This window comes from Pomacea canaliculata, linkage group LG6 (genome assembly GCF_003073045.1).
Source record: "Pomacea canaliculata isolate SZHN2017 linkage group LG6, ASM307304v1, whole genome shotgun sequence".
Lineage (NCBI taxonomy): Eukaryota > Metazoa > Mollusca > Gastropoda > Architaenioglossa > Ampullariidae > Pomacea > Pomacea canaliculata.
The window spans coordinates 25,375,805-25,398,189 of NC_037595.1; the positions used below are offsets into that span (position 1 = coordinate 25,375,805).

Below are 22,385 nucleotides of genomic sequence, written 5' to 3' on the forward strand. Positions count from 1 at the left end.
ACTGTCCCCGAGATGAGATTTGAACCCCGAGCCGCTCACTGCACTGGTGACAGGCGAGTGTTTTAACCACTACACTACCGGGCGCCCCAAAATTTATCACGTGACCAGATTCACATATAAATCATGTGTTTTACTGTTTAAAATTATTTCAGGTAACATAATGATAACAACAGAGACTAAAGTTGACGATGAAGAATGTGTGTGAGAGAATGGCGATAACATGGTGATGGTGATGGATTTAAAATGGCTTCTAGCATTTTTCTTCCAGTCTCGGATATTCCAGACAACTACCATGCACATTTATCAGGAATATGGAGAAGAACAACTTGTTTCTGCTTTCCGTTGTTGATCTTCGTCTGGCATGCAAATGCCGCTGCGATTAGGGAGGACAAATAGCAGAGGGAGGAACAGGAGGGAGATGATAGAAGCTGACAACAATTCAGAGCAACAACAAAAACAAACAAAATCTGATGTCAGTGCCCTGGTGTGTTTTTAAAGACTAATTTACAAGTTAATCTCCTTGTTAGCCCCTAATTTTCCTTCACAACAATTCAGACCTGGACTTCACTCGTTCCTTTCACACTGCCGCTCAGATATTGGTGAATGCAGAGAGGTGCACATGTTGTTTACTGTTTACTAAATCACTACATATGAAATCTTTCATTCTTGTGAGTGCTTTTTTATCTCTATGCCGGTCTTTTTTTTACTGTCCTCCAAGATGCTTGTGTGTGTGAGAGAGAGAGAGAGGGGGGGGGGAGAAGGGGGAGGGAAAAACAATAAAATAAAAACCTGCATAAAGTAATTGAACATATCGAGTTTAAACGAATGATCACTTATTCAGTTTACAGTAAAATAAAACCAAAACCGAAACTCTTTGGTCCCTAGGTGCCCTTCCCTCTAAACACACCCTCCTCCTCCTCCTTGCCTAGTACCGTTCCATTAACTCAGTTAATCACTGAAACAGGTTATTGAAAGCGATATACATCCAAAGTATGAGAAGATATTTTACGAAAAATTTTTTTAAATACAAAGAAGAATGAACGGTTTTCAAAAGCAACAATTTGATGCACCACGCATTGGGAATGGGAAGATTTATAATAGTATAGCTAAATTTGTATTTATTAATACTACAGTCTTAAATGCTTGCCACTAAATAAACAAAAAAAATGTAATTTGAAGTTATACATAAGCGTACGTTCACAGAAATATTTTTATTTCCTTCACACTAAAAAAAAAATGTGAATAAATAAATAAAGGCTTAGATCACAACTTGTCACTGCATCAGGTGTTTGTCACCAAACGATTGGTTGTGCGAAGAAGGGGGTGAGGCTAGGAAAGGAGGAGAGGAAGAGAGGAGGAGAGGAAGAGAGGAGGAGGAGAGAAATCAATGACCCACGTCAGCTGCCCGGCGTTGACGTCGCCAACAACACCCCCATCTCATCCACATCGACCACCCATTCGGTCAATCACTACCCCTCCCCCTGCCAACACCCTCTTCCTTCCCTCCTCCTCATCACCGGGTTCCCTGCCGTGACAGGGTGGCAGATGAGTGTGACTGCAGCCCTCGTTTTATCGCTCGTCGTCATGCACATGGCGTAATCGCTCTCAGCAGGACCCTAAGGTTTGGGGCGCTTGTCTACACCTGTAGTTTTTATTTGTGTTTACAAATACAATCAGGTCTGAGCAGTTGTTACCTCGTGTATTTTTTTTTCTCAAAAAAGAGAATGTGTGTGTGTGATAGAGAGAGAGAAAGAGAGAAAAAGAGAAGAGACTCAAAAAAGAGAGTGTGGGAGACAATGTTTGTGGGGCTTCACCTGTCTAAAATACAAATAATATGCGACATAAACATTTGTAACAATTTTTGTCTTTTGTTTCATTGTTATCAGTATGTCGATTACAAATCACACTGTATTTATTGTTAACATTAACAGATCGTAGACTCCAATAGATAGATAGATAAATGATAGACTCGCCGGCCCTTTAATTTGTTTGTGTATGCATTGTTTATATCTGTATGTACGAGTGGATGTGTAATGAGTAAGCATTAATTTTTGGAGTTCCTTTCTTTGGTTTTGTCCCTTTCTTGATTACGCATTTTTAACTGCAATTACTTTTTTTAAGCCACTGTTTGTTTGTTTATTTGGTTTGCCAGCCAGTTCATGGCAGTTATCATCTGACTTCCAGACAGAAGAAATGCTTTAAAACATTTGTAATGTTTTTCTACTCAGAGAAATTCTGAGAGAAAAAAACTTGGTTGATTCAGAACCTATTGCGGAACTACTGACTTAAACACTGGACAAGTAAATTAAGAAAAGCGAACGATTCGTGAACGAAAGATAATAATAATAATGGAGAGAAAACAACAAAACACTAATCAAAGACCTGAAGGGGAGGGAGAAAGAAAAGAAAGAATACAAAGAATATAATTTAGTCTAAAATAATGCAGCGAAGTTCAGCTTAAGAATGAAGTATATATAGTACTTTTAAAATATTGGTGAAAATAATAGTTGAATAATGAATATACCCCCTCTCCCACTCATCCACCCCTCACACCGTGTCTCCTTCTACTCACGCACCTCTTTCTCCCCAAATCAACAAACACACATACTCACAAACACACACACAAAAACACACACACACACACACACACACACACACACACAGATCACGTGCTTAGCTTCAACAATAATAACCGAGGGAAGAATGAGGTGACCCCAAGACGAGATCAGTTGAAAGGCAGCGAGAGCACACCAACATTTCGTCACAAGAGTACAATTTCTGAAGCTCATAAAGCCAGTCATTATAATTTGCTCTAATGCCTAAATTCTTAGCATGCGCAGAATAAACATCCTTTTCAAACAAACAAACAAACAAAAAAGAAGCTCTAGAAATAAATACATCGCATGAACGGCTCTGAATTTTCGGGCAAGAACTAATGTTGTTCTTATGACAATAAAACAACAACTAGCTGAAAGAAAATACACGATATGACAATGTTCTCTCTCTCTTATATATATATACACACATACACAACGGATGAGGTCCATCTAGTGCTTTTCAGCCATAGTTTGTTAGGTAAACACATTCACTTCTATGATGGAAAATTTGCTGATTTGTTTTGTGAGGTAACCCTGGTAGTTTAAGAGGGAAATTGTTTTATGTGAGACACACTTATTACTTTCCTTAAGGAGGTAAAACTTGCTGGTTTCCTAGGTGAGGTAAGCCTTACGAGCTCAGTTCGAGGGTTAGGGTCAGTGCTAGTAAGAGATACAACCTGCTAGTCGCTACACCAGGTAACACCAGATACAACCTGCTACTCGCTACACCAGGTACAACCAGCCAGCTCGCAAGGTGAGGTGTCTGACATTGACCCCGATGACTGTGCTTGTAACGGTCAACATTCATGAAACGCTTTTACAGCGATCTTGCCCTCTGCTGGACAGAGCTGAGATGAGCAGAACCCAACGATGAACATTTTGAGGTCCAGGGCGACGCTGTTTGCACTCGTTCGTTCTGACCAGAGGATGCTGCGGCCTTGGGATGCCAGTCCTTCCTTCACTCCATCACATGGACTTCTTTCCCTCCCAACCACCCACCTGCTCTTGTCCCAGTGTGTAGAGACGTAAACCCTCGTAATGTTGAGGCCAAAATGTTGTCAAAGCTCGGTTACTAAGCATAAATATATTTGTTTCATCCCTGGCTTAACATTGGATGTATTGCAGGACAAACATTTATGCCAGCGAATCAACGAGATAATTAATATGTGTGCATTTGTGTGTGTGTGAATGTGCACGTTCTTGCAATTTTAAAGTATGTAAGTGTGTCTGAGTTTGATATATATATAGAGAGAGAGAGAAAAAAAAATGCACCTAGATAATTTAGTGTGACATCAACACAAGAGAACAGCAACAGGCTAACGACAATAATCACAACTAATAAATACAACATCCCTAACGACAACAGTGGCCATGCTTTTTGATTCCTCACTGGCTGAGGCGATGACACAGAAGATGCTAGATTGTTGGCGATTACATTAAGGGGACCAACAACATCAGAGGCGATGATGAACACAAATCAATGGCGGCAAGCAAAAATTATGCACGGCGAGTAAAGCAAGTAAACTAATGAGGATTGGAGATGTAAACGAAAAATGTGGAAGAAAATTCGAGATGCTACTTTGGGAAGAAAAATAGTTCGAGGTACGATTGATATAAATGCGTGAGAGATAATTTCAGACAGTGAGAGAAGATTGGAAATACGTTTAAAACGACTCACCTGCCGTTCTTGGTGACGATCATCTCGTTGGTGAACTCCTTGAACTTGGACCACAGTTCCTTATCCTCCAGCCGCACCGCCAGTTGTCGCTCCGTGGGGTCCCCCTTCTCGCTGCCGGCCAGCATTTCGGAATCCACGGCGTTGAGCAGGTGGTTGACATCGTTGGTGGAGGTGGTGGTGGTAGTGGTGCAGGCCGACGACGACTTCATGTTGCCGCTGCTGCTGTCGGGACTGCGGGCGCAGCGATCGGCCGCGGTGTCCTGGCACTGCGGCGGTGAGTCTAACATGGGCGATGCACGGACCGTGGACGGCTCACACTTCAGCGAGTCCGCGGAGAGAGAAAACTTGTCGGGGAAGCTTAAGAAATCCGTTGTTACAACTTTTGATGGTCGCCCACGTGGAAAAATAAATTTTCAGAAAGCACCAGCGATGAAGGGAGGTAGTGGAGAAGGAGGAAACGGTTGCTAGGGTTTTTTTTTTTTTTTGCAAGAATTCGATATGTATCTTACTGGTGGCAGAAAAGGTTTGTCGTCGTCAACACATTACAAAAAATATTGTGGAGAGAGAGAGAGCACAACGAAGAAACTGGTTCACAGATTATCCAATCACAGAAACCGCTGCTCCATGTCTGTTTCTCTGTTCGTTATGCACATGGTTGCAACTGACACGGCGGTTGTTCGGAAAACACCACGGAGAAGAAGAGAAGACCTCCCCCCTGTAGGCACCCTGTGGGACCAGTCTGCTGCGACTCGCCACAACCACTGCGCCGATCGCCGCGATGCCTTGTTGCTTTCGATCGCTTCGCGCCTGTCAGAGATTTCTTTACCTGGTGGAGGTAGGGCTTACAGGCTGCCAGCACTCAGGTGCAAACTAGCTTATTTTCCACCAGTGTACAGTCTTCCTCGGGGTTTTCTTGGCCAGCCTACGTCTGAACTGTTTGGAAGTCAAGAGTAGAGTCGCCCTGTGCAGCTACACGCTAAATGTCTCACAGAAAGAGGTTACGTTTGTTTACAAACTTATAGCGCAAGTGCGAAGGACTCACCGGCCAGCGGCAGAAGATTGACAAGATCGAGCGCGAGCGGCTGGCCAATCAAAGCTCTTCTCACGAGAGTTGGGCGAGGGCGGGGCGGGGCCAGCGGTGAAGCTGATTGGCTGGAAGGATGTGGCGACGGAATTCACACGGTGAGTACGGCTCCTGGGTTCATCTCTCGCTCGCGTGGTAACCCCGGGGACTCAAGCAGGTTTGAGCTCGATCCTGAAAAATGACCAATGTCCACCTCAAGCCGGAAGCCGATCGCTTCAAGGTGTTCAGTTTTATTTTTAAATTTATGATTAATGGAAGCTTGTTATGGGTGGGTAGACACTGTTTTTCATTCATTCTTTTTGTTCCATTCTTGAGTAATTTAAATATTTCGTGGTCATATTTGACATCGTATAATTATCTAGATTGTTCCTCTATATTTTACAGTATTATTGGTACATTTCTTTCTTCCGGTATTTTTCTTTTCACATCCTGTCTCAGTATAACAACAATTAGTCCATCTTCACCCCAAACAACAATCAAAACAACTCATACACTCTTTCTATCCCACGTCCATCCTTCGATCATTCTTCTTTATATTTGTGCTCCACTATTTCTCGTCGCTCTGTCACTAGATGTACCCGATGACATTTACTAGATAAAAATATTCTTTTCCTAATAAATACTAAGTCTATCTCTCTCTCTCACACACACACACTTGTCACTCTTGTGGATGTATTTGTATCAAATTTATATTTCTTATCTTTGCTGATACCTTTATTTTATCCTTTCATACTCTGACCCTCCCCCTCCCACACACCCACCTTTTATTAATACCCAGCAAACATTTGTAGCCACCTGAAGGGCAAAGTATCATCAGTGCAGGATGTGCTCGCAAAGGTGTGGAAAGAATTGCGACAGAAGCAGGTGGGAGGGAGTGGGTCCGCAGGTAGAGTAGAGGGTCCGGCACCTCCCATCAACGTGTCAGCTGACCAGTCGAGCGGCCCGGCGCTAGTCCCGATTCTCACCGACTGTGCGATCGGTGCTTGGCGGTGTCCGAGGGGATATGAGGTAGATAATAGGATTAAGAGAGGCTTAGCCTCCACGGACACATTAGGCCACTTAAAAAAATTCCCCCAGGAGAGGCATGGCCGTGGGGAGTCGACCAAAGGGGAGGTGCAGGAGGGAGTTGGGGGAAAAGGGACAGTTACGTGTTGGTCGCAAGGTCCGATGGACCCTCGCCGATGAATCACGAGGATGAGTTCTGCGGGGAAGGTGTTTATACCTCATCTGGGACTTAGCACTGAATGGCTTCTCGAAGCGCAGTTAAGATTTTAGGTGAGTTTTTTTTTAACGGCATCTATACCTACCTAGGGTTGTTTTAAACGGGTGGCATTGAATGCTGCGTCCTGACTGATAGTGAGACAGGTGAGCTACAGATGACACAGGAATCCTACAAACCTTGTGCTTTGTTCGTTCCCCCTCTCTCTCTTCCCCTCCCACAGATATCTCCCTCCCTCTAACCCCTCCCCTCATGATTTTTGCCAGTCGGGGCTCTCATCCCTAGTCACTCAGTCACTTAGTGGATTATTCCTGCAACAATGCGATTAAGAAAGGTCGCAATGACCGAATAGATGGGGATGGGGATGATATTCTCCTAATCCCCTCTCCTGCACCTGTTTTGTCCGCTGATCTCTCCTCCCTGATGTAATCAGTGTTGCCCAGCGGTCAGCGACCGTAAAAAGTCAACAAGCGTGACGGGAGACACCGCGACAGACTGTCGCCACTGCGCATTCGCACCTCGGACTGCGAAAGGTTATTGAGAGACAATGACAGCGACAGACTAGATGGGGGTCAAAGAGCAATCCAGTGGTCCGTGACCAAGTGCCGCCCGCTTGACCACCGAGCGCTAAATTGGCCGACGCCGGTCACGGACCGCCACATCCGTGACGTCAGACATGTGACTGTCACTTGACGGGTGGATGGTGTCAGACGTGGCGGGTGAACCGAACGAGGGTTCAGAGCCAAGATGACTACCCGCTGCTCCAATTATTTTTCGAAACAAACCTCGAATCAAACCTATTGTGCTCCAGTGCACTACTTCTCTCTCGAAGCTTTTATTCTTCCTTTGGCTAGTGTGTGTTTTAATAATGTTATCATAGTGATGTGCTTATTCCGTTATCGAGCTTTGTTGAGTTACTACAATTAAAAATTCATGTTCAGTTTGCATATTTTATCCCAAAGAAACTATTTGAAAGCGGGATAAGTTTGTAATTATTGCATTAAAATTAAAAGATTATTTGTCAACTCCTTTTACAAAGCAATTTATTGCATATTAGAATGAATTCAGAGTAGAACTATTTTTCAAAACCAATCAGTTCACACAGTTGACTGAAATCTCTCATTCTACATCTTCGTAAAGTCAATCGGCGAAGTACAAAGAATGGAACTTAGTTTGTCTCAGTACAATTCCGCGAATCATGTCAGATTGACACAATGGGGTCAATCTTCTGATGGCAAAGAAAATAGTCAAACGTTCCTAATAGAAATATGAAACCATGTTATAATTTAATTCAATTAATTTTTTTTAACGGAGGGAGTGAATATTTTTAACCTACCCAAAAGACAAGGTCAGAGATACATCTGCCACCAATTCTGACTCATGGCTTACCAAGATTTTTTTTCCCAAACAATTTAGCGATTCCCATCCCCACCCTCGGAAAATAAGTTAACACGGTCCTCATATCATCTTTAATAACACCAACATAATAATTAAACTTCGCAACCGAAAAAAATGAGTTTAAAATCTGTTAACGATTTTTTAAGCAATCTATTAAGTAATTTCTTTGTCTAGAATAACATGAAAGCAATTTTTATCCATTTTTAAAATACTTGTGCATATGTAATGTTAGGAATACTATCTGTCGAGATTTTTTAAAACTTTATTATAAAATAATTAACGTTTGATTTAGCCCTTAGTGCAACAACTGTTTCTGCAAAAGCAGCTGATACTGCACAATATTTTTTTAATCAGAAAAAAACTTGACATTGTGTTCCAGCCGTCGTTACATGGTTGCGAAGTGAAGGGCGACAGAACGAACCCTCGCGAGCACGTGACCAGAATGAGTCTCGCCGAAATAATTACATATTCTCGTTGTCTTTGATACGTTAGCCAATTAGTTCGGAAGCGTGCGCAGAAGTCTGTGAGAAGGTGTTGACGCTGCACCAGATGTGTTTGGCGAGAGCTGTGTGAACGCTGCTCAGCTGAACAGGTTCACACGTGCGGGTCACAGACATCTGTTGCCTGCTTCATCCCGATGAGGTCTTAGGGGCGCAACTGAAACAATAAGATGGAGAAGGACACAGCAATTTCTTGAACACGTTGTGTGTATAAAAGGACAGGTGAATGTAGCTGGAGGGGGGTTCTTTTGGGGGAGAGGGGGGCTGAATTGTATTTTTGTGTGTGAGAGGGGTAAGACAGAAGGGAGAAGAACAAAGAGGAATAAAGATAAAAGAGGAGAGGTAACAGGGGGTGGAGAGGAGGGGCTGAACACCCGTCTGTGGTGACGGTGGGAGAGCAGGTTGCTGGTACGGTGACGTACATCCGTCGTGCGCGTGCGGTGTTCACTCGCAGCGTGTCATCACCTTTCGAGTCTCGCTCACCTGGCGGAAGCCGTTGGGCCGAGAAGAGAAGTGTGGGATGTCTGGTCAAGCGTGGTGCGTACGTCTGAGCTGGTGCTCCATTACTTCTCTCTCCAACTTGTAGTTGTCCTACAATCGGACCCTGAGTTCAAGAGTAAGACGACTAACTCAGCTGATTGTTATGTGGCGCAGACCGCCATCTTTGTGACGCCTGAAACGGTGCTGCTACAGATTGTTCTAGAAAGAAGACAAGAAGAAACCTTGTTGCCTTGAGTCAAGGAAGGCAGTCTTTATCACATTCATGCCACCCAGTTCCTTCATCCATGCTTTTTATTCGCTCCTCATTTCTCTTTGTACCCCACTTTGTTCCCCCTCCACGCTCAGCGCCACCCTAAGGCTTAACATTTACATTAATGAGGAACATTTCTTGGTATGAATATGAAAGGATTTATGAAATTATAATCCGTAATATTTTATCTCTATTGCTAGAGAAAAATTGGGAAAGAAAAAAACCAAGAAGAAACAATTGAATGTATAAAGGGGAGGCGGATGAATTTTTAATGGTTTGTAGCTCTGTAGACAGCTAATGAACCAATCAAAGGTCTCGCCGTTGATTGCTAATTGTAACAAGTAGCCTCTAGAGGTCGTGGTCAACAGTTTACCGTCTGCTGCCCAAAGATCAGCAGACAAGAGTGTGTGGCGATCGTCGCCACTTCCAACCCCACTTCTGTACGTCACACGGGGCTGTGATGTTGGTGACGTATGAGACTCTGGCGACAACCGTGAGAAAGTGGCGGCGGGCCGACTAGCGGGTACCTTGACGGTACCCGTACCTGCCGAACAACGCCCATCGCCACCCACCACACGCGCCATGTTCCTGCCACAGTCACACACTCCCCAACATCTTAATTTCTTCCTCCACTCTCTCCTTCGTGAGTTTAATTCGACATCCACCCGTAAACTTGCTTCGTCAGCTTTCTGTTGGTGCTGCATGCAGCAGACCTCCACGCCTCCTTCCCTCCTGCTAGGAGGAGGAGGGGGAGTTCAAATCTTCCAACGAATTCATTCTCCTAGTCTTCCTCCTCCCCCTCCCTATCCTCCATCCTATCACCCTCCCCACCCCACCCTTCCACCCGACGTTGCATGGGTTTGTGTCATTCTTATGTTTTTAAGCATTTTACTGTGACTTTCGCTACATAGGTGCTAACCCCGCGTTCTGACCCCCCCTTCATTATGCGACGGATAATTCGGAAGATACCCGGCAGTTGAGTTATAGACGGACATTTTTTCACAGAGTATCTGCGCTTGAATGCATGCCGTCAAGCGTTTAAACTGTTTATTCCTCTTCTCTCTGCTATCGCGCATGCGTTAAACCATCTTCCGCGCTAGAGCTTTAAAGCACCTGGCATTAGAAAGAGGAAGACTGAAGCATAAAGTGGGTTAATTACACTAATGCACTTCTTTATTGGCACTCGCAGCGCGGCCATTGTTGTTCAGACACTAAAATGGCATTTAAAAAATTTTCTTGACCGTCGAAGTGTGTGTGTGGTGCATATATGTGTGTGTGTGTGTGTGCGCGCACGTGTGTGTGTGCGTGTGTTTGTGTGTGGTCGGATAATAAAATCACTATGGTGATCACAGTCCTGTGAAAATCCAGGGTGTGGGGATCCCGGAGTCTGGAGTTTGTTCCCTTTTCAGAACGAGCTTTCTGTCGACACTTGTTACCCGAGCGAAGGGTTACTAAAACTTGGAATAAGATCTTTGTCTGACAAAAGTACTTTGGTTGTGACCTGCAGTTGGTCTACAGCCTCGTATTCGTCATTGTCATTATTTTGGCAAAGAAGGTCGCTAGTTGCTTGTCTGTCTTGCCATTTTAAAGACCCTTTCTAGCATAGCTTGTTTCCAAAGGAGTTTGACATTTTACATTGTTAGTGTTGGCAGAAAGTGGATAATGTATTTCTAGGTTTTCAATTTCCGAGTAAACAAACGGTTCAGTGGCTTATTTAAAATGTTCTGATGAAATCTCGGTCCACAAACAGTTCTGTGAGATCGCCTTTCTAGTCTTTCCCGAACTTGACGGAAGATGACAAAAAGTTGTTACTGAACAGTCGTCAAACGACGAAGCTCATTAATATTTTTATCATCGAGAACTTATTTAATACGATCTTTTATTATTATTCCTTTTCCCAGTGGAGCATAGGGCCTTATCTACACCCATCCATCGGATTTGTGTTGTATTTGCGGTTTTTGTAACAAAGGTTGTGTTACAGGGTGAGGTTGCTAGTCCCACGCTCAACCCTCATCCTTCATCCGGGCTAGGATGGCAGGTTACCCGGGGGTTTCCAGGTGGATTAATTTAATCCGACATACTAAATGGACATTGCATTAATGGACCGAAGATTTCTTGATGATTTTAATGGATGGGTGGATATTACGTGTGACACTTCAGTGGATGTCGATAGTCGTTGTTAACTCTTTGAAGATGGCTAGAGGCAGCTTGACCCACTGGTAGGCATGATTTTTTCCCTTTTCCAAAATATTATTAAAAAAATATCTAAAGAAGAACTAAATAATAATTCAAACTGATAATGATAGATTAAAATGTGTAGAAAAGGAACACTCTACCTGAAACTTGCTTGAGAACTCACTTTTATTGTAGTCCATACAGAATCGAGTATACGAAGTGGAGTTTTAAAAAAGTTTTTCAGGCGCACGTTTACACAGGTTCCATTGTTAATGAACGATAAGACTTTCGACATTTCAAGGTTTCGGTAGAAGGTCGTTGACTGTTTCCTTCACAAGGTGCAACACGTGCTTTTGTGGGAATGAAAGATGCCATGTCCAACAAAAATATTGGTCTGTCCTCATTACCATAGTCAGCCGTCCTTTGGTACCCGTCGGTATTGGTCATTGGGGTAAACTGGCAACACAGTGGGTCAGTCTGGTAAATAAGCCACGAAGACACGAATAAAAGCGAGGAAGTCGCACTGTGGACAAGTTTTGTATATTCTCAAATATTTCAGATTTTTTTTATAATATCGTAATGCAAACATTTACTAAACATAATCATATATTTGATCATACCTGATCACACCTGTTTAAATTCTAGAAGAGGATTGTCAGCAGTTTGTTTAAAAAAAACTTAGTTTGCCGGAAAGTGGAAAGGTTACATTGAAGAGTGTTTCAAGGGAGGCAGCGTGACGGTTGTTAAAATGTTATTGCTGGCAAACGATGGCGGGCTATGGGACAGGACTGGGTGAATGAGTCATCCTACTGTCGTTTAGGAATGTGAACATAGGATCCCGAAAGCAGGCAAGAGCAAGGGCTAGGCACGCACGTACTCTCACACACTCTCTCATTCCTCCACCAGCGTGACCAGTCCTCTCTTGAACTGTTTTTGTTTGTTACATTTTTTATTTCTTTGGGTTTTTCTTTTTAAAATCTGTTACTAGTTTCTAAGCGCTGTTTACTATTTACTTTCGTTGGTGTACGACAGTACGTGTATTTGGATATTATATAACATAATGCCATTCTTATATTAAGGACGATCACTCTATAGAACTCGCGCTAATTATACCCGTTCTCCATTAACATAACGAAGCTCAGTGATGGTGCCACAAACCAAATACTGGAATGCAAGAACAGGGATATTAGTGCATCGACTCTCAGTCTTTCTCGCTGAAAAAAAATTCCCTTCGGGATGACGAGACGTGGAGGAGGGCGTGGAAAGTTATCTTTGCCTTTGGGTCTTGTTGGAGGTCTGAGATACAGTGTAGGAAAGGGGGAGTGCTGATGCTAATGGAGGGGGACACATTTCTGGGACTGTCTTCTTCATCGCCATAAGTGCCGGTTCCTAGACACAGATTGTCGCAAGCTTGCGCCTGCCAGCAGATGCCGGCTTCAAACATTTGAGTTTTCCCCCCTCTCCTTCCCCTAAGCACCCCCTTTTCTCACAGCCTTGTTATTTCTTTGAATTTGTTTAATTTACAAGAAATGGAGAAAAAAAATATGCAGTAGATGTTTGAAGATGTCCAGAAACTACACGGCAAGCTTGTCAATACTTTTTTTTGTTCTACTTTCGACCTCTAACAAAATAGAAAATATGCAAAAAAAAAAAAAAAAAAAAAAAAGAAAAGAAAAAAAAAATCACGCGCTCAAGACAAAAACAACAACAAAATCACATTAAAAACGACCTCACTAGAAGACACGACGGTAAATCATGATACCGATACCAAACAGTAAAAACAAAAAAAGATAACATGAAAATCAGTATTCCCCCTTCCTCTGCCATCCAAGGAAGGCTGCAGACGTTTCTTGTGTATTATAAAGTTTGTCAGCTCGGTCTGTTGCTGTGTCACACAATCTCTTACATTATCTACTTTCGCGGTTTGCAGGCGCTGAAGCTGCTAATGTGTAATCTATAGCCGTATAACTGTCCCTTACAGCTGCTTCCCTTTCCTTACCGCATCCTCCGGTCCTCCTCGACCTGCAACCTAACTGTACCCGCCATGCACCCCGCACTCCCCTACACCACCGCTGGGGTCGGAGGCATGAACCAGGGAGGTAGGGATGGAACAGAAAACAGGAAGGTCCACTGTGGAGGAATATGTCTAGCACCAGTCAGAAAGAACTGTCTCTATCTAGGACTCGGGTGTTCGGGGGTACATAAGAAGCACCCCGACAATGACAATTAAAGGAAACAGAAATACACTAAACGCACGCGCATACACCCACCCACAGACGTACGCGTGTTCACACAGCAACAGCTTTTCTTCTTCGATCTGTAATCTGATCATCAGAAATGTCGAATCATAAATGAACTTGTTTCAAATCTTGTTCTTTCGTCTGATCGGAGGAGTGATAGACATATGTTGAACTACAGATTTTTTTTATTCTTCAAAAATGTATCAGAGGAGTGTCAGATGCTGGAAAAAATTAAGTAAAGATTTTGTAGCCGCTTATTCTTTATGTTCAGCTGGGTGGTTACAATACACGGGTGGTAACTTCTGGCCCGCGAAATCATTTGATCCAACCCACCCTGCCAAGGCAAACGCTTTTTTTAGCAAGATTAATTTTTATTGGAGAAATCATAATAATAAAGAAATTTTGAGGGATAAACAAGGGAGGTATTACGAGATACACATAGACACTATGTAAATACCATGAACTCGTTTATCAGAAGATATGTATGTATTAAATAAAAATAATAACAACAACTACTAGTACTTTTACTGCACAATCACAAACGGAAAAATGTGCATTATGTGAAAAAGTTTTGTTGTTACCTTTTCATAGAAGCAGAGAGCATTTTTCATGCACATAATTATGAAGTATGGTGACTCAAAGGACATCAGTGCGAGGCAGGCTGGGATTGTACACTTTGCATGAGTGTGAACAAATTGTGTGGAAACTGCAGTGTGACCAAAAATAGCAGGCTCATTTTTAAGTAGATATTTTCGTGTGATAAGCAGAGGATGAGATAAATATCAAAAAGGCCTTTGGAGGGGAAAAAAAGGGTGTCCCATCCTCCTTCCACCCTCGTCCAAACCCGGAGGCGCTTGATCAATACCCGTGCAGCGCAGTGAACGTCACCCTTTCGACCCAGATGTGGGTACCTAACTACTGGACTGAGAAAGGTTAGGTAGAGATGTAGATAGATATATTGCTTGAACCAAATTGGCTTCATCAAGGGTACGAGAACCTACTTAAATCTGGCTATATACCCAAATCAATTGAAATTTCATCCCTAATTCATCTGTATTCTCACACACTTATATACACATATAATTATACAGCAAAAATATATTAGAAAAGATTATAAGGTTGCACACCCACTTCCACACCCCTATAATACCTTACACCTCTCTCCCACCAGCACAACCCCTATACTTACCCTGACCCATGGCTGTATTATACATTATTTATCTCTCATATTTGTATAAACAGGGGATAGATATATAACACTCGTACATTTTCTGTCATACCTTGGCAGAAGGGACAACGGTGAGCTACTGGAGATCGTGGGAAACGGTTCCTATGATTATTTATCTCTGATGCCTCTACTCTAAAACGCTCGCACGCCTTTCTCTTGTTATTCTTGTGTAAAATATTAATATAATTTTATACAGCTTTTGAAACTACCATACATTTTAGACTGTGAGCTATTCCGAAGGCCAGCATTCTAGAAAGAGAGAGAGAATAGGCATCGCCCTCGTGTAGGTCTCAATAAAATGTAGCCTAACTCATCCCTCCCCTAATAAAGGTTAGGGGTTGACCTTTACCCTCTATTAACCTTTGACCTTTTATTCTACATCTGATCAGATGAGTAGCGGATGTTGGAAACATTCAAAAAAACGATTTTGTGTCCATTTACTCTTCACCTGATCTGATAATTAATGGATGAACAACAACAGAAACCTGAATTTTCCGTAATTTTGTAGTGTTTATGTAATCAGAAGGGGTGGGTGGGAGTGAAATATTTTTTAAAAGATTTTGCAGCCATTTTTCTTCGTCGTCGTCGTCGTCTTGGCCCAAATACACAAGAAGGACAACAAAGTGGCGCAGTTTTGCCCCTTCCTTCCTTCCTCCATGCTGTCCGTGACATGTTGTCGACACAGCCGTCGACGATGTTGCCAACAGTGACGACGAGTTCGCGGGAGAGCAGCGCCGCATTACGGAGAGCGCAGGGGACAGGGGGAGACAAGCCGGGCGGCCGGCAGGAGCATGACACGGGGCACTGTAACGCCCTCTGCAACATTCTGGTCAAGGTTAGACAACTCTCTTATAGGGGTCGCGGCTGTCTCCGCCCCCTTGGTTTCATTGACCACTTAACCTCCCCCTCCACCCTTCTCCACCTCCTCCCACCTTCTGTTTGTTACGTCACCCGTCGGCACCGGGGGTCGGTGGGGTAGGTGAGGGAGGAGGAGGAGGAGGAGGAGGGGGATAGAAAGACTGTCACAAAGATCGAGCGACAGTCAACAGGGAGGAGTTGCGGCAGAGCAGCACGAGACTGTTTGCTGACCGGTCTTGTTTGATGACCTGCTTGCCTGACTGGTGTCGTTAGTGGCAAGAACCACGTTGCCAACGTCCCTCCGGACCAGAGCTTACAGACAGGGACGTGAACAGAAATTTCAAAACTATTGACAGTGTGGACAAAGTGACATTCCCAACTCCCTGCTTGTTTGTTTTTCTAATTTCTGTTGTTGTTTTGTTCATGCCCATAATTGTTTAATCCATACATCTATATGTCCATTATGTATGACCTATCTGCGCTGACCAACATTATTATTAAAAATATTGTAGTTCGGAGACACAAGTCCTTTGTATCCTGTACAGTTGCTCAACTGCAATAAATGCAGTGCCGATGACAATGTTGTATATCTCTTAAATAGTCTTTTAGCACTTGGGGTAATAATAATACCCGAGCATCTGTATTCACTGAATTTTTTTTTTTATTTCTCCAATGCTTTTAATACAATTCAATGCCCTTTTATTTGTTCAGAAGCTAATTATTGATGCTAGAAATTTGTAGATTCTAGATTATCTCATAGACCTCAGTTTATCCGTCTCTGTGATGTTATTTCTGGTACAAATATCAGCAAGCTGGAAAGGAGCTGTAATTAATTATATTCAGCTAATTGTAGACACAGGTATGGGGACTGACCAGTATTTTTGCAGACGACGCCAGACTGATTTCCTGCGAGGGCGATCACCTGTTGTATGGTGTGATGATAATGATTTAGTAATGTAACGAAAACCAAAGAAATTATTGTGGATGTTAGGAAGACATGGCTGTTTTTTGATGAAATGCTAATTAAAGGAGGAAAACTAAGAAGAGTGGACGATTAAAAAAATTTATGTATAACCATCGATGATAAACTTGGAAAGTTCATGTAGGTAGCATTTGTAAGAAAGTGAATTCCCACCTGTACTACTTTGAAAAAAACAACTGAAGTCTTTCAATATTTTACACTTCTACACTCTCACGTCCACACACACGCACGCACGCAGACCCACAGACAAGCTTCCTGCTATTATCACTATCATCAGAGATGCACGTCTTGCGATGCCGGCGATAAACAGCAGGACCAGAGGAGGAGGAGAGGGAGGCTGAAGGAACGCCTGCTGCTTCCTTGAACCACGTGGCGCCCCCTTCGTGCACTAGCGACACCTGAGGTAGAGTCTGGCAGGTAACAGGTTAAGCACTCGCACTGGGCCCAATGGCATGAACCGGCAGGGGGCGCTGTTTGCCTGGCTTGAGTCGGGTGTTCTGGTTTCAAGGAGGCAAGACAAAAAAGTTGTCGACAGCTGTAAATCACAATCGTTATTGAATTTTAATTAAGTCTCTTCGCCCTTGTGGCCACAAGCTGACGCGGACATTTTCTGGTGAAATCCGAGCTGGAGGGATTCATGAGAGGAACAATGGACAGGATAATCTCGCATGTAGCAGTAGACAGGATAATGTGCTGTCCTCTCGTATGTAACAATAGACAGGATAATGTATACTCTAATGTAGCAGTAGACAGGATAAGGGGTTGGGGTAAGAGACCTCCAACAGAAAAAAAATAAGTTTTGATAAAATTATGCTGATCGCGGTTAAGAGTTTCTTTCTTGATCCACCATTGAAAACACGAAATTTCACCTTAGCTACCGCACAATCGCAATATAAAGATTACAGTACGGACAGTTCTACGAGTCGCAGCTACTTGAGAGTGAAAACACAGTCCACCTCATACTAACCTTTTGCAAGCTGACGGTTCACCACTTCCACCCGATCTTTCCCTCCCTACCCCACCTTCTTTATCCCAATTCCATCTTCTTCAAAGAAGTCATAAAGGCTCTCATTGGGTTATTGTTATAAACAGTGTTTTTAGACTAAAAGTCGTGCGAGGCGATTCAGAGCAATTAAAAAAAAAAAAAAAAAAAAAAAAAAGACCGACCTCCTTGTCATACCATTAACACGGGAGTGAAAACCGTCCCGCTACCTGCAGCCCACCTCAAACCAGACTAACGGAGGACTCCGACTAGGCGGGGAACCTACAATTAGTAATTAGCTTTTTTGCTGATCGCTGGCCCGTCCTTCACAAATTGTTGCAACAGGCCTCATGGTTGAAGTTCCCAAAGAAACAAAGAAGAAAGAGGAGGTGAAGGGAACAATCAAACCTTAAGACAACCTTGCCTCACCCCACACTCAGCATTCTACAGACTCGCTTTCGCTCGACACAATTGTTCTCATTTGCTCATCATTCTTCTGCGTGAGTCCGCGGGGGCTGCCAGGCAAATGCAGACTCAGAAAAGTATTTCTGAATACAGAAAATACAGAAAAGGATGTCTTTTTTCTGATGAAGATACATCGACAAGATCATGCTGTCTGATCTTTCTCTCCACCCGAAACACCCCATCGGCCCGCGCGCAAGCCCCGTGCGTAGCACACCCGTCACGTCACACGTGACGTTACAGAGCCTGTGGCGTGCAGGCGGTGCTCGCGCCGAAAGGCTGACCAAGCGCGCGCGCTCCTCGCATCGGAGTGCCAGGACCGACTCCATCCCCTCCTCCCATCAATCCACCCCTTCCCCTCCCCCCTCTCACGTGGCTCCAAAGATGGCGGAGTGAGTGTTTCGTGTTTGGGGTTTTAGTAGACCTACCCGCATCATGAGAGGGGCGGCAGAACGGATTCCTCGAGCGCAGATTGTGACGTTTGGAGGGTGGGTGCCAAGGTGGGTTATGACCGCTGGCGTCTTTCATCATCTTGTGATCGAAAACCGCTCACTACCCTGGGATGGTGGGTGTCGCCGGTACATGATTTGAATGATGACAGAGCGACATAAAAGGATGGCTGAAGTGGTTCGGGTGGGGGGATGAATGGGGCGTTTCTGGAGCGATCAACAAAACTGTTATCGATTCTATGAAGTATTGCGCAGTGTCTCTATTCCATCCGAACAAGGGAATCATAATAATAGGATATATTAATAATATAATTACTAATTATTTCAGAATGTATTTTAACATTTTGTTTTTATCTGCTACAGGGACTAAGAAGAACGATGTCCATTTCTTGGCAGCTGAATGTCTTTTTTACCCAAGCTTCTTTTCTCAGCCACCCGATGAAAGCGCTGCCCTCGCTAAACAACGATTTATGCCCACCCGACAGTCGGAGGCGCAGAGCAAAGAGACGAGATGGGGAGGGGAAGGTAGCGGGGTGTTGGCTGAGGGAAAGTAATGAAACTTTATGATGCCTGCAATTGTTAGATGCTTACCGATGACTGGAGAGGATCTCCCCACCCAAGGATCTCCAAATACTGCTTAGCACTCAGTGCGCCCACCCCGGGTATCAACTCAAGAAACTTCTCACTGTCTCATCCCTGAGCGCGGATGTAAGGCGATAAGTCTGAAGACGATGTCGTTCGACACATCAGAGAGGATCGCTATACCCCTAATGGTCCGAATGGCGTTGTTCCGGGTAGACTGGAGGTACCACAAAGAAAGGAAAGTGAAAAGGCATAAAGCAGACAAACTCGTCCCTCCGTGACTGTCGTCCGGCTTGAGGATGGTGCACGCGTATAACCAAAGGTCGAGGTCAAGAGTAAGTTTCTCTCACTCACTCAATCTTTGTGTGAGTGTGTTGGAGGGGAGAGCAAATGATGATGATGACGATGACGACGACGACGACGACGATGATGATTGTAACTCATTCCCGCGAGTGGATGCGAGCTAATTGTGCTTCAATGTGTGTTGATTATTTCGAAGGTGAGTCAGAAAGACATGATTGGAGATAAACGGACACACACAACCAAATAAACAAACATGCAAACAGAAAGAAAAAAAAAAACAGAGAGGAGAGATTAAAGAAGTTGGAGTTACCCATTTGTCTCTCGCTACTCGATTCCTTTTCTGTTAGTCACCTTATGGTCCTTATAGAAGAGCAAGAAACTGCTGCAGATAGAAAGAGAGGAGGAGGAGGAATAAAGCAGTTGGAGAAACAAGAGTTGAAACAGAAAGACTAAGCGAGACACTAACAAAAAATATTTAAATGGATGCGCGAATGTGAATACATATCTGTACCCCAATACTATTGTATCTGCACACCCGAGGAAATAAATGAGTAAATAAATAAGCGAATAAATAAATAAGTGAATAAATGAATGAATGTTCCCCCACCTCCCCGAATGTAGTGTGCTTTTACTCGATGTATTTTGTCGTACTTCTATATTTATAAACGTTTGGATTGTTTAAAAATATTTTTGTTTTGTTAACTCATGCATCCTACCGCGTTCATTAAAAACAAGAGCTAAAAAAAAAACAAAACAAAACATAAAACTCGAAGCTTGCTAATTAATTTATTTATTTAAGTACCCGGAATGAGATACGGTCTGGAGACACAAAGAGCTTAGCCTGATGGTTTGCCAGCTGCTATATCTGCTTTTCTTAAACTCTTCAAAGAAACCACCGACTCGTGGAAAAAGGGTTTTATTGATCTGCGTGGTGCCGGACGCCCACCCGTATCAAGGTAGGAGCCGACCTCGCTGTAATATCGCCGCTAATCTCTCGAGTGATCTACCCCTGGTCGCACGAGCTCTCGCCGGAAGAAGATCAAAAGAAACCGCGCATCTCACCTGTCCCACGCACGCGCTGGCGGTCAGAGGACTGGGAAGATGACCTCCCGACTTCATCCCCCTTGCAGACTACTCCTCCTCTAGATGTGTGACCTTTGATCCCATTTTGTGGATGCTGCTGATCGCTGGCTCCAGGTCTCCCGAGGGACCCGAGATGTAAGAATTAATTTGGAGCTTAATTACCATATTAATCAACCTCGCGAGGGTTGAAACAGATGCTCGTGTACCTGCCCCTGAGCTCGGCCCTTGCTGGATTAGTTGAGTGACCCACCCGACGACACTTTTGTCGGGTAAGCAAAAGTTAGTTAACTCTTGGACACGTTTCAGTGATCAGGCGCCAGTGGCCGGGACTAATCGTTGTCTCGTTTAAGTGGTTTAGTGGGATATTGAGACACTTTGTCCTCCGTCCACCCAGAAACAGTTGCCGATCCCTTAGATTCGATTTTTCAGTTACGTGGTCCGATAAGCAAGCCGTGGGAAACATCCATATTATGGGTGGCTGACCATTGCTCGACGAGAATTGCTCATGCCAATTCCCTCTTGACAGAAAGCTGTGAAATGTTGGGTGTCTGAGATCTTACGGGTAGTAAGCCGCTCGGCAAACAAAGTTCGGAGTAGGTGGTGTAGATGCTAATGGTTTGGTGGTACACCGCCATAGGGGTGGAGCAACTTCTGTCACTTGAAGAGATTCTAGTGTTCTTGGGTGTACAACAGACTATGGTAAATGTACTTCTTGCCATGACAAGCAGATTTGCATACCTGGAGGAACACAAAACAGACAGGTAGAAAAGTATAGTGAGTGGAATCACAGATGTATTGAAAGGTGACAGTAGGCTTATCGAGTGAATTGTTTTCACATGTTGAGTCCGGTTCCTACATGCTACAACATTGCACAGAGGTTAAGACGTGGTTGTTAACCCACCCCGGTTAGCAGAGAGAGAAAGAGCTAAAAGTCAAATAACTTGACAAGACAAAAAGAAATGCCAAATAACTTGACCATAAAAAAAAAACCCAACAAAACAAACAAGCAAACAAACAAACAAACAAACAAACAAACAAACAAACAAACAAACAAACAAACAAACAAACAAACCACCGTTCATTATTCAAATCTTCGTCTCAACACATGCATTAAGAATTTCCGTTGCGATAATTTTCAATGATGTCATAAAATATCAAATATGAAAATACTTGTAGTAATTCTCTAAATTAAAAGTCCGCAAATTTACTAGAAATTCCCATTCTTTTCTAATTTATTTGTACGTGCGTGCAACCGCGAGAGCGTGTGTGTGTGTTAGTAGGCAACTGTACCAATGGGAACAAGAGCGATATCAAAAAAATACAAATAATAAAAAATGGACCTTTAGGAACACGACTCCAAGAAATGGAGAAGTGACAGGAGAGAGGTTGGAGGCTGAATTCAGTGTCTAACATCCTCATCCCTAGGAATGTAACACACAGTGAACCCAGCATCACTGTGGCCAGCTTCTCACAGCTTCGGTTACAGCCTCACGCGCTGTGGAGGACGCGCGGCGCCAAGATGGAGCCAAGCTTACATGGCAGCAAGTGGCGGAGGCAGACGATCGCCAAGAAGTGGATGGGATAATGATGTAGCGAAGTAAATGAAGGATGCGGTGGCGACACCTGGGACAAGAGGCAGAACTCGGTGCACTCCAGCGACTCGTCCTGTCAGAGTGCTGGGACGTGGCTGTGGAGGCAGAAGGACTGTCGAGAATTGCAGGTGACCTGGCAACTGAGTGCAAACTTGAAATTCGGATTTGAAATCTTTCTGAAACGATCCATCCCAGTGGAGATCATTGCTTTCTTGATTCTGA

At 43.7% G+C, this 22,385-nt stretch overlaps 1 protein-coding gene across 2 annotated transcripts in view; it reads right to left on the bottom strand.

Moving 5' to 3' along the window:
* LOC112566409 (brachyury protein-like) overlaps nucleotides 1-5,775 on the bottom strand; it is a 44,540-nt gene extending 38,765 nt beyond the window's left edge. The window contains exon 1 of one of the 2 annotated variants that reach the window (XM_025242582.1): nucleotides 4,276-5,775. In XM_025242582.1, coding sequence (XP_025098367.1) covers nucleotides 4,276-4,562 — 287 coding nt within the window. In that variant the 5' untranslated portion in view covers nucleotides 4,563-5,775. The remainder of the gene's footprint in view (nucleotides 1-4,275) is intronic. The other variant, XM_025242583.1, reaches the window with a different exon arrangement.
* Between the last annotated feature and the right edge of the window lie 16,610 nt (nucleotides 5,776-22,385).